Source organism: Carica papaya, chromosome 2 (genome assembly GCF_054855325.1).
Source record: "Carica papaya isolate Zhongbai chromosome 2, ASM5485532v1, whole genome shotgun sequence".
Classification (NCBI taxonomy): domain Eukaryota; kingdom Viridiplantae; phylum Streptophyta; class Magnoliopsida; order Brassicales; family Caricaceae; genus Carica; species Carica papaya.
The window spans coordinates 22,523,272-22,536,459 of record NC_142310.1 but is presented as its reverse complement, the minus strand read 5'-3'; the positions used below and the strand labels follow the sequence as shown (position 1 = coordinate 22,536,459).

At 30.9% G+C, this 13,188-nt stretch overlaps 2 protein-coding genes across 3 annotated transcripts; one reads left to right on the top strand and one right to left on the bottom strand.

Moving 5' to 3' along the window:
• Positions 1–1,718: 1,718 nt before the first annotated feature.
• PCAP1 (plasma-membrane associated cation-binding protein 1) lies at positions 1,719–3,177 on the top strand. The gene is made up of 5 exons (XM_022045981.2): positions 1,719–1,863; positions 2,006–2,134; positions 2,278–2,367; positions 2,474–2,558; positions 2,653–3,177. The coding sequence occupies exons 2-5, from the start codon at positions 2,024–2,026 to the stop codon at positions 2,940–2,942; spliced, it is 576 nt and encodes a 191-aa protein (XP_021901673.1). The 5' UTR covers positions 1,719–1,863; positions 2,006–2,023; the 3' UTR covers positions 2,943–3,177.
• A 1,240-nt stretch (positions 3,178–4,417) lies between these two features.
• Positions 4,418–11,439, bottom strand: IMB1 (Transcription factor GTE6). 2 transcript variants are annotated; one of them, XM_088213678.1, is made up of 10 exons: positions 10,776–11,439; positions 10,121–10,195; positions 9,497–9,613; positions 7,680–7,895; positions 7,346–7,423; positions 6,072–6,296; positions 5,846–5,944; positions 5,630–5,688; positions 4,938–5,088; positions 4,418–4,818 (listed from the first exon to the last, which is right to left on the bottom strand). In XM_088213678.1, exons 3-10 carry the CDS (start codon positions 9,611–9,613, stop codon positions 4,627–4,629), a joined length of 1,137 nt encoding a protein of 378 aa, XP_088069804.1. In that variant the 5' UTR covers positions 10,121–10,195; positions 10,776–11,439; the 3' UTR covers positions 4,418–4,626. The 2 variants fall into 2 exon arrangements, with proteins under 2 accessions (XP_088069804.1, XP_021901646.1); XM_022045954.2 differs by lacking the exon at positions 10,121–10,195 and having other exon boundaries at positions 10,776–11,438.
• Between the last annotated feature and the right edge of the window lie 1,749 nt (positions 11,440–13,188).

Genomic DNA, 13,188 nt, shown 5'->3' with positions numbered 1-13,188 from the left:
GAATTTATACTGTAAAGCTAGTCAATTTCATACAGGTGATTTTATCATGATTCATATTTGTTCTGATTAATATCCTAAAAACTTAATACAGAAACTACATGTTGAGACTATGCCCTTTTCTCATTATTCGACCTCTTGGATGTAATGTATATTTGATTAATTAGTCTACTCATATGGATATTAATCTTGTTTCTAATTTGGTTATCAAGGTATACAATTTGAGCCTTCTTTGTCTTTAAGTATTTCTACAAAAATACATATACCTAAGGCTCCTTCATTGTTATAACCACAAAAAATGAAGGCGACTATCCCTAATGGATCCTTTATTATTTCTTTTTATGGTGGTACTTATTGTAGTCTATTAAATGGCTTAAATATCCTGATTCTGATAGTTCTTGAATTTTTTTAGAACTAATTTCGTGAACTGATCTATATTTTTTGGAGTGACATCTTTAGTTTGTATTATTTGAAAAGATATATATATATATATATATATATATTTTTAATGGAGGAGAATGATGTAAACCAATAAAAAAAAATAAACATTTTAACTAGTTTTATAGTAAAAGTAATATGAAGATTTAATAATCTTTTCTAATAGAAATAAAAGTTTTGAAATGTTTATAATAAAGGAAAATAGTAATATTAAAATTTTTCTAAAGTATTCTCCTAGTTCTTTCTATTTATATATATATATTTTTTTATTTACTATACTTTTTAGATTTCTGATTTTTAATTGTATTTGGTGCCTATGAATAAAGTATCCTATCTTAGTTATTAAATAGATAATTCATGATTATTACTCAAATATTAAAATATAAATCTCCCAAAGTTTTAGTTTTCAATAAAATTGTTATAATCTCTGCTTTTGTAATATATATATATATATATATATATATATATATATATATGTTCTAAGACATTTTTTTTCAAATAAAACTTATTGAAGATTTTCGATTCTTATAATTGTTTTTTGCTTCTTTTCCAGTAGCATTCTCATTGCCACATTGTGTACAGTTTGTTTAAACAATAAAAAAAGACAAGTAATATTCATAACTTCTTACATTTTACTTTTACTTTCTACTAATTCTATTACAAATATTGTTCCAGAACAAGAACATCCACAAATTTGTATTCACTTTATGACCATTGTTTTTTAAAGTAAATCTAAATAATTTGATCAATTGTAAGTGAGTGCTTCAAATCAAAGGATGTTCTAGCTGTGCTTAATTCATGGTTCAAGCTTTTCAAAAGCAAATTATATATGTATATATATCTAAGCAATCAATTGAAATATAAATTATTTGTTGGTTTAATAATTAATATTTCTTTTGTTTAAAAAAAAAAGTACAATTTTTTAATAGAATAAAAGAAATTAAATTTAAACTCTATCAATTATATTTATAATGTGTATTTATGGAAGAAGCATCAATTAGAATGGAATATCAATCAGGCAATTTGGATTGGAAGTCGTTGACGGCGTGATTGTTTACCAGCTCAGCCATGTGACTGGTTTTCTTTTCTTCACTTATAAAGCAGAGAAGGAAACATATATACTTACGTATCTGTTTTATATATATATATATATTTTAATGTATTATTATCTGTATTGTACAGATCACCATCAACCTGTATTTGAAATTGGGACCCACAACTGATATTTGCCACCTTTGATTGAACTTACAGCCAGCTGGCAACCAATTGAATTCCTCTTTTGCCCTTATTTCCACGTTGTCCAATTTAGCCTGGTGAGGTCTTTTTGGTCAATTCACAACACTTGCGGCTTTATTAATTTGGAATTTCTTTTCTAGGAGCTGGAGAAGAAAGCTTGATCAAACACTCAAAACAGTTTTGAATTTCCAGGTAACTGCTATTAATGATTATAATCAATATGTAACTCACCTGGCTTTTTTTTTACTTTTTTGTTTGTTGGGTATTTCTCTGTGTGTTTATATATATGTGTATAGAACATGTATATATGTTATTAATATATGGTCTTGTGCAGAAATCTGAGGAATTAAAAATGGGATACTGGAAATCAAAAGTTCTTCCAAAGATTAAGAAGGTGTTCGAGAAGAACCCTGCTAAGAAAGCTGCAGTTGCGGAGGCTTGCAAGTCCTTTGATGATTCTAAGGTTTCTTAACTATTATTATTATTGTCCTCTTACATGTGTAGGTTTACGGCTACTGCTATATATATATACATATTAAATATATAATATGGGTGTACTTTTTTACAGTTGGTATATATGAAATCATGTTTTTTTTTAACCTGCAGGAGGGAATCAACGAGGAGTTTGAAGAGAAGAAGACAGATCTTCAGCCCAAAGTAGTTGAAATCTATGAAGCCACATCAGCTGAAATCAAGGTCTCTTTTTTTAATTTCCCTAATAATAGATATATATATATATATTGAGTTTTTTCATCACTAGCTGATTTAGTTAACTTTCATGTTTGAATTAATTGATGGATAGAGCTTAATTAAGGAACCCAAGGAGGAGGGAGTAAAAAAGCAGTCAGCAGCTGTCCAGAAGTTCCTTGAAGAGCTCGTTATAATCGGTACATACATACATACATACATATATATATATATGTATATGTTATGTGCTTTGTTGATGAACTTAATATATATAAATAATTAAATTGGTTTCAGAGTTCCCGGGATCAAAGGCAGTAAGCGAAATATCATCCAAGTATGGATCAGGATCAGTTTCAGGGCCAGTTTTGTTCATACTGGAAAAAGTTTCAAGCTTGGTAATTGTGGAAGATAAAGCTGCGGCGGCTGAGCCACCTGCAGAAACACAGACCAAGGAAGAAGTTGAATCCAAAGACAAAGAAATTTTAGTTCAAGATGAACAACAAGAACCCAAGAAAGAAGAAGTCAAGGACGAAGCTCCGGCGGAGGAAGCAGCGGCTGAACCACCGAAGCAGCAGCCAGCTTGACCATCTTCTTCACTAAATTCTCATCTCTGTAATATTAATTTCTTCACAGCTTGAATCACCCAGAAAATTTTAAAGATCATTTGTTATTCTTTTCTTGTCTGTGTATCTTAATTATTTGTATTCATCTCTCTCTCGAATTGTTTTGTTTGGATAAACACTAGATCTTCTGTATGCTTCACTCCACTATAATTTGTTTTTGTTTGTCTATATATTAAAATCTACACTCTATTTGTAATGTATGTGTCTTTCCTCTCTACTTTCATATCTTTCTCTTGATTTAATTTGATGGTGGTTCCAAAAAACGACAACCCATAAACTGTTGATGACCAGATATATATATATATATATATATATGTATATTTTACTTTCTTCTTTTTTTTTGTCCTTAATATTTTCAATTTTTATTTCTCTCTAAATATGTAAGTTATACTACATTTATCTATAATCTATTATTTATTATATATTAAACTAATAATTCATTGTTGATATTGTTGTAATCTTTATTTCAAAAATTTTAAATATATAAATCAGTTAAAATAAAAAATAGAAAATATAACCAACAGAGTAAAATTATATATAGGCAACTAAATGTAAACTTTTAATTCAATACTAAACCTGATTTTTGGAAGGAATTTTATTAGAATTTTCTATTATCTATTGGAACAAATATGGAAGACAGCTTAATCTTAAATAGTCAAAGTCTTAAGTTATTAACAATTTTTTATGATATAATATACGAACTTAAAAAGAAATAAATATAAATTGAATGCGAAAACAAAACAATATTTATATTTCTTAAGTAATAGTTGAAAGTACCAAATATGATTTAATAAAATAATTCTTTAAAAAAAATTTAATAATCAAAAAAATAAATTAAAAAAAAACAAATTGAACGTACTAATCAACAGTTCTCTTGTAGATCAGTCTCTGGATACTACTCTTCTTATTCTGAAATGATTATTGAAAGAGTTAGTTACACTAATTCAGTAATATATATTATTATTTACATAACTTTATTTAATTTTTTTACATAAATACTATTTTTAATTTTCCGTTTCAAATATTTATTTTTTTTAATATTTTCTTAGATTAAGTAACCTTTTAGTTTTTGTTAAAGAAATTAATAAATTAATTTTCTTTGGAATGACTTCACCATTTTCTTCAAATTCTTTTCTAATTGACATTTTTTTAGATGATTAATACTTATAAAATTTGAAAGTTATATTTTATTTATGAAAATATAAAAGCTGTTAAAACTACAAATGCTTATATCCCACAATAATTCTGGGACATTATCTTCATCATAATCAGCTTAACATTTTCATATCATGTTTGTATTACCCAACAATCTTAATTATTCAGACCCAACTTGTTCAGTTGATGTTTTTTCTAACTCAGAAAACTTAAAATTCTATTTCACCTCTATATTTTTCTGTCCAAGGAAAAAAAAAAAAAAAAAAAAAAACACAGTTAAATACTCAGAACTTACAACTCTTATACAGAGGAGTAGAAGTAATCATCCACCCATGTAGAATTACCAATTCTAGCTCCTAAACAAAATGGGTTTCCTCTCCCAATAGAGAGAATGATGTTCAGAACAGTCCTAAATATCTCAACCGAAAACTGAACCACCAAGTTGCCTATGTTCACTACAGTCGTATACATGTGCAATACCTTTCCTAATTTAGGAATTAGAGGGAGGTTTCTTATTCCTTTTCATAGCAGATTTGACAAGGGCATCGCAGATCTCCCTTCTTCTTTTGTTATTCTTATTATTATTATCATTGTTGTTGCAATTCGTGGCCCCCAAACTATTGCTTCCAGCTTTTAGTGCCTCTTGCACAAAAACCTTCAATCTCCACAATGTCAACTCACTCTGTCAACAAAACAAAAAAAAAAAAAAAAAAGATAAAGACAAGGAAAAACATGGATCTTGGTAAGTGAGAAATCAACCATAAAGTCAACAATCAGGTATAACAAAATACAAAATCAAACCTGAGCATCTATGTCAAGATCCACTTCTTGGGCTGTTGCTTGAAAACTTGGGTTACTCTCCGCAACTATTTCCAGTGCTTTGTCAAGATCTTCCGATGATAATTGGGTGAGAGCCGCCCAAAGTTTTTTCTTTTCATCAGTAGACATTTTCCTGCAATTACAGTCCAAAGTATCAATCACTGGGACATCCAACTAAAAGTAAATTAGCTGCATACTGACAATTGATCAGGTATAAATAGCATTTTAGGCAAAAAAACATACTTCAAACATTCCAGCAAAATGATTTCAAGTTTGTACCAGGAGTCAGATAGTAATTCCCAAATAAAGATACATGTTCATCCTCATTTAGTACTCTATTTCCTTGAATTCTAAGGAAAAAAGAAGAAAATAAGAGCTTTTAGCTGAAGAAATTCACATAGATCACAGGAGCAATTTCTGCCAGACAACTATCATCCATCTCCCTTCTGTGTACATAATGATAACTAAGTTCAAGTTTAACTAACTCATGTTTTAATCCCTTCTCCCTTTACCATCTCACACTTATGATATTCAACCTCCTGAAGTCAAATAAGATTAATGAATTAATACTACCTTAATAAAATTTAATTAGTTTTGCAAAATTGCAGATTGCCAAAAATGAAGGAAGATGCCAAACATGTTCAATTTACAAAGAGATAGCTTGTTAAACTAACCTGCATTTCTGAACCACCATTTCTCTAAGTCTCTCCAACTGCATATCAACCTCATAGAGCTAAAACAATGGAAAGGGCATTGTTAGGGAACAATCAGAGCATATCCCTAAAACCAACATGCTAAAGATAGCATGTATAAATCAATACACAATGGCAATGCTCCCAAAAAATTTAAAGAGCTTAATCCAATTTCTACTAATCTAAGTTTGGACATACTTCATTACTTAAATCCCTTGCCATGTTGGCATGTGCTACCTCTTGAGCAAGCTGCATGTTCATCCTCGCTTCTGTTTCCTCCTCGGCTTGCCGTTTTTCCTGTAAGCATTAGAAATAATAGGAGTTGGCAAATAACGCAAAAAGACTGTAAAGACTTCAAAGCCAAAGGTGAATTGCAGAATAAGAAAAGTTTTTAACCAGCCAAATTGTTGAGAAGACCATATACCTCTTCAGCAACCTTTGGCAAAAGTTGCAGCCACTTTTCCTCAAATTTTTCCAACAATGTTTTGGCCATTACATGGACATCATCTCTTTCATCATTGTATGTCATTGCATTCTTAAAAACCAACCTAACATCAGAATAGATCTCCCGGACATTGTTGTAGCCTGTACCATCTTTAGCCTCCATTTTACTTTTAACTGTACCCAAGTCCATGGGCTTCTTAATAACCTGCTATGCAGACCTCCCAGTATATTATTAAGAAGTATCCCTTAAGAAATTGAGAAAGAATTTCAAAGAGCAATGCAGTAATAAAATCTTGCAAAATCAGAATCTTCCTCAAGGTTTTGGGGGACAACTTATTTGAAAATGTCTTTAAGGCTATACTTCATGAAACAAAATTCTTTATGGGAAAACTTTATACACAATTGAGAATAGTAGTAACAATATACAATGCCCAGGTGCCAATCTGGTGGAAAGAAAATGGAAAAAATATATTATTGATTTGGAAGAAAGTTTAAAAAACGGGAAAATTTTGCTCAAAGGAGGAAAATAGACAGGAGAAGAAAAGTCAAAAAGGTGCAAGAACACATGTAAAACCAAAATCTCAAAGACCAAGTAATAATGTATAATAAGCATCACAACTCCAGCAGGCAACCACCCCTGCCACTCCAAAAACCACCGGATCAATCAAATGAAAGCCGGATGAATGAAGATACAACATAAACGAATTCACTTTGTAAGATTGCCATGACCCACTCCCCAGTTCCTGATAAGATGGAAGGATACCTCCAATGCTTTTATCTTGCATAACATAGACAAGTAGGCACCAGTATGAGCGTGTAACTTAATTCAAATACACACAAAAAATCCAACCCTAAGTGTCACCAGGTTGAAGTGGTGAGAAAAAACATGATTCCTAGAGAAGTTGCAAAAACTTGACACTAAATACCGAGCAGACCACAGAAAATTTAACATGAATCTTATCTCAACTGTTTCGGAGTGAGGTTTGTCCAGATGATGAGCAATTTTCAATTAAAACCCAACAGTGTACAGAGAAATGAACCATGTAACTGAACACAGCCATTTTGGGCATTAGGCTTGTCAAGCTACATGGTACTTTTCAATTTAAACTTGAAGTTCTTCGTATTTGTTTTTGTCGGAAGAACTGGAGACACAAGAACTAAAAAGCACAGGGGAACCAATAACACATAATGGTATATAGTGTCAACAATCAATAAGAGAAAGAACAAGAGTTTACAAAAGAAAAAAGAAGGCACCTCATAATAGTCATGCAACTTAAGACCTTCAACATCTACAGGTTCCATGAAAGGCCATGCCCACTTGTGTTGAGTGACCTGGAAAATAATATAGAAAGGCTCATCTGGTTAACTCTTTCTTTGAACAATAGATAACCCAACCAATGAGATTAGACAGAAAAGATACAAGCCCATACACAACAGAACAAGAAAAGATTGTTGGAGATGTAATTGATGTACTCCTTCGGTAATATATGTTTTAGCCTAATGTTAAGTAACAAAGTCTGTTTTGCAATAAAAAGTAGTTCACAATTGACAAAATAACCAACAACAGAAAATATAGCAATGTGCTTGCCTGGCGAAATATTGTAGCAAATTGGCGCATGAGTTCCTGCATTCTCTTTGAAGCAGCCACTTCCTTACACGGTGCATCTTGCTGCTGCTTGTCAGTGCTAGAAGCAAGCTTCTCCTTCACTTTTTCTTTTGCAATTGAGCTACCTTTCGAAGAGTTCAACTGTGTATTATCTTTGGACAAATAGAACTGTTCAACCTCATTCACTTTTTGCTCGAGCTGCATCCCAAGCATAAGAGTAAGCAATTTGATAATATGAACATGCTAACTAATGGTAAGCTACTTCACTGGAGATAACTGCAACATAGTTAGGTAAGTTGAGGAAGTGAAGGTCACTTCTGAGAATGCAAAACCTTTTCATTCTCATAATGAATTATTTTCTAATACATTCTCATAAGGAATTATAAGCCACTCATATGATACGTTATACTTTTTATTTATTTAAAAAAGTCTGATTAATTCAGAGAGGGAAAGACCTAAATCCCTATTGCATGGTAAAATATTAAATCCTAGAAAAACAAAAACAAAAAGGATTATTGAAATTGGAACAGAAGTAGAATTGACTTAACATCATTCTACAGAATAATTCAAATTTATCCTGTCAGTTACTTACAACTTTCTTAAAGAGCATTATTATCTGGAAATCATATGCACCATGGAAAATGCATGACTGAATATTTATTTCAGAACTTCAACAATCTTAAAGCATGTGATAGGGAAGAGGCAGGATTAATACAAAATCAACTACTTCGTTATTTGGTTTGCTGAATGATAGTGTAATAAGGTTGGTACATAATAACTATTGTAACGGGCATGGCTCTTACTATGTTGGGTTGGTGAAATTGTCAATTGAATTGTGATTACAAGACATTCTATAATAAGGATTCATATCAGTGAATTGTAAACCATGATTACAACCCCTTTCAGAATCTCAATTTTAATTTTCAGTCAATCACATCCTCAATTTTATAATAAAATATCTAATATACCTTTACATGTACAAATAATAGCTAAAGATATGGAAATTTGTAGATTTGTTATCTTATTATTTTATTCATATAAAAATAATATTTTTAATTTTATGCCATATGTTTAAAATTGATAAGTTTTATAGAGGATATTTCATTAACACTCAAGCTTGTACTTCAATTCTCTCTTAAATTTTAGTTTATAAAACTAGTTTTAGGGGACTAAACTGTAAACGAGAGTATTTTATTTTTATGTAATATTGGACAAAGTTGGTTTTCTGTAAAAGCATGAAAATATTTATTTCAGAATTTTATTTAATTCTTGTATTATTAGTTGCAAAAATGCATGAAAATATGCTATCAACCAAATATAATTAAAAAAAGATACTATAGTCATTTACACTATTTACAGTTATATTCCAGCCTCATTTATAATGAGTTATTTATACTTGCAAACCAAACAGATTAATGGAATCATAATTCCATTATAAACTTATTTAGGTCTCACCAAACAGGTATTCTTTACAATTTACACCGTTGTTCTACCCTGTGAATCAAAGGACCCATAGATGTAATTGCTGCCATTATTATGGTGAGAAGCATCAATCAAGGGTGGCTATTATTAAAATGCTGGTGTGGTCATTAGCCATCAAAGGTGACAGCAAAGTGCCAGGAGTGAAATGTTTTTTGAAAATGAAGGTGGTGACAACAAAACAAAGTAGGTCATCTGCAAATGGAAACACAGGGGTACTACGGCAAGTAGAAACAAATAAAGATGAAGAAAACAAGAATATTGAAAACAAAAAACCACCAGGAATATAAGATACATTTGGAATCATTGATAATGCTGACCTGATTAACTTTCTTGAAAATTTCATCAATGCATTCACCCAAACCTTCCACTTCAGCAGCATTAACATCTGCAGTCGGTGGTCCCAATTCAGAGTTGGATACGATCATTTGCTCCATCTTAAAGCACAATGGTAAAATGGAAAAACGATACGGAAGTCAATAACAAGAACAATCACTTGAACATTTTAGTGCAGTGGCAACAATGCAAGAAACATAGCAAAATGAACAATAAAAACCAAGATGAAAATGGTAGAAAATATGCCAAAACAGAAGATGCTGCCAAATCCAAGATTGGGCTATCCAAGAGAAGAATCATGCAACAACTAAATCATAAACAGGCTTAACTGGAATTAATTTGACTAAGAAATCTGACCTGACTATTAATTTAACTGTGATAGTATATTAGCAGCATCTTCTGACTGCTACCCTTTTTTAATTATAGAATATTAGAAGCTTTAAACGACAAATAAAAGGACAAAAAAGAAGTGTCTAGAATTTAAAAAAATAAAACAAAAAGCACAACTGAAAGAACATAGTCATCATCACAACCCGGGTATTGTGGCACCGTAAAGGACTCCACAAAAAAAATGTATTTTCAAGAAGTTTAGATTCGAGAAATGGTACCTGGTGGAACAGTGTGAGGAACCCACTCAGTGTCACAGGTTCATCAACTTTGGCTAAAAATTTTCTATTCTAAGACTTCAAATAAAAACATAAGTACATGAAAAACAACAAAGAAGTTAAGAAGAAAGAAAAAATCCAAAGTAAAATTCCTAGTTCAATGCAATACCATGCAAAAGATGTATTATGTTATAACCAATATTTTAAATTTTACCCGTGTTCCTTACAAATAAACTAATCAACAAAAGTCCACCAAGTCCTTAATTCAATCCAAGCAAGAAAAATAAAATTCAATTTAAAGTTGTTACAGGCGTGGCGAGTCTTGAACATCAAACCCATTAGAGAGAAATATGCCAACAGAAAAAGAAAAAAAAACGTCATGCTCTCAAACTTCCGTTCTTTACTGCTTACTTAAGAACTGTCTGAAAATTACTGTTGCTAAGCAAGACTTAAACAAATTCTTTCATCCCAATTTAACACAACATAGCATCATACAGATTAAAAGAAAAGGACACAGACATGGTAAACATTGATAAAAGCATACGGTAACATTCTCAGCAGTTAATCATATGCAATAAAACTCTTTGTTGGATTTATTCTTCCAAACACATACAGAATAATAAAACTAATTAGAAAGCGAAATGGGTTAGATTTATACCACAGTGGATTCCTTTTTCCGCTTCGTTGTAGGCTAGCCGGGAAAAATGGGAGGAAAAGAATTTTCCTTCGTCGCTACCTCCACAAAACACCCCTCAATCCTTCTCTATTCCCTCTCAGAAACACGAAGAACTCGAAACCTTCCTTCTTCCTCACTCTCGATTTCCTTCTCTGAAGCTCATCTCCTCCTCTGTCCCGCTTCTTCCTCACTCTCTCGATTTCCTTCTCTCAAGCTCATCTCCTCCTCTGTTCCGCTTCTTCCTCACCAAACCAGAAATTCCACCCTTTTTTGTTATCCCTCTCTCTCTCTCCTTTTAGCTCATTCTCCTTTCAATTCTATCCAAAAAACCAAATAACTAGCATCCTCCCTCCAAATCGCACCTGTTCTTCCATGTTTTGCTCCCTCAGCCGCGTCTCTGTCACCAATCCTTCTTTTTCTTCCTCTGCCCAAAACCGAAGCCCTAAAGCTCTTCTCGCCCTAATCGCCTCTACTCTCCCAAATCGTCTCTATCCTTCCAAATCTGCTTTCTCACCAATCCTTTTTTTTCTCGGCCCTTCTTTCCTTGTCAAGCTCGTCTCTTCCCTCTAAATCGTCCTAAGCGTCCCCCACTCTCTTCTTCTTTGTCCTAGCCAAAGGCCCTTCCTTTTCGCTCTTTTTTCCCCTTTTTCTTCTTTTATTATCTTGATATAATATAAACTTTACTCAAAATTAAATCAAATTTAGATTGGGTAAATTTAGTATATTACATGAACATTGCATGAAAGAAAATAGATTTAATTTTGAAAATAAAATAATCACGGAAACGAAATCGAAAGATTAAGAAAACAAATTAGAATTCATGATAAGAAAACTCTAGAGAAGATCAAAAATTAAAAACTAGTCAAAATCAAAACGAGAAGGAACTTCATTTTCAATAGTAATCAATAGGGACAAAAATGTAGTAAAACAAAGTCGTTCTAACTTATAATACAGTTATGGACATAATTAGGTTAAAAATATTAAGATAAACAGACTATTTGTTTTGGAGATTTTTTATACATGTACTTATTAGATTTATAGTTTAGGACTCATTTAAAATTATATAATTTAAAACTCTTTTTTTTGTAAATAAATAATTGATTTTCTTTTTTGTTAAAATAGTTTTCAACTAAACATACATACATATGTTATATAAAGAAGAGTGCAACAACTTGTTTCCTAATTTGTTACAAGTCTAATTATAGTAAAACAACTTCCTATTTTGTCTTATTCCAAATTCTTTACCTAACAAACAATTTTTATTTCCCTAATATGACAAAAAAAAAACCTAACTTAAAGCCAATTTAACACTTAAGAATGAGAGTAGATCTCTTTTTTTTCGTCACTTAATGGGACTTGTACATAAGAAACTTCATTATGTCACTTCTTTTTCTTCTTTCAATATTTTGGGTTCCACTCCTTTAAATAGCGCTTGTTCGCAAGCATTACAAGAAGGTAGTAACCAATCATGTCAAATTTAAAGGTTCTTTTGGTTGATTATCATTTTCCTCTACAAATTCCAGCTAAAATAATTTTTTGCATCAATTTCTTATAACTTAAATTTATTGCAATTTAAACACAAACCCTTTAGATGATTTTGTTTCCATCTCTATCTTGCTTAAAGTCCATATGAGTCTAAAAGGAAGATAAATTGTGATATCGTATTAGTATGAAAACACATTTTTTAAACAAAGACAAGATTTAAGGCCTTCTTATACACTCAATCATTTAATACAATATAAACTAATTGCAAGTTTGAAATTGATAAATGGAAAAAAAAAAAAAAAAAAAAAACCCACCAAAGATTAATAATGTGTGATAAATTGAAAATATCATGTGTGGACCATGTTTAGAAGCAAAACAATCAATTTCAATTTACTAATTCAATGACTAAATTTGGAATAAAAGATGAAAAATCTAATAATAAATTGTTATCAGTGAAAAAATTATACAAATAAAATAGTCAATTTAAACATCCAAATTACACTTTTATTATATTATATTTGAATTCTTAAATATCCATTTCAAAAAACAAGGAAACACAAGATGTAAAGTTAATGAGAATCTTTTAAAGTTTGTATGTGAGTGATAGTTATAACACCTAGTACCCAAACATAATCTAGTTGTAAGGATTCTTATGATAAGACATATCTTAGTCTAATAATGGACATACAACAAATATGTTCATCATAATTATGTATACATACATATTAGAATACCATGTCATAAAACATTTATATAATGGATTAATCAACATTTATCAAGAACAATGGAATGACTCAAGATGGAGAGAGTTTCAGCTAATAGGCTTGTGTTGAATGAATTAATGAATTAATACTATTAAAGAAGACATATTTTAAACACATAAGGCAAATGAGAAAGATAACCCCTTTGA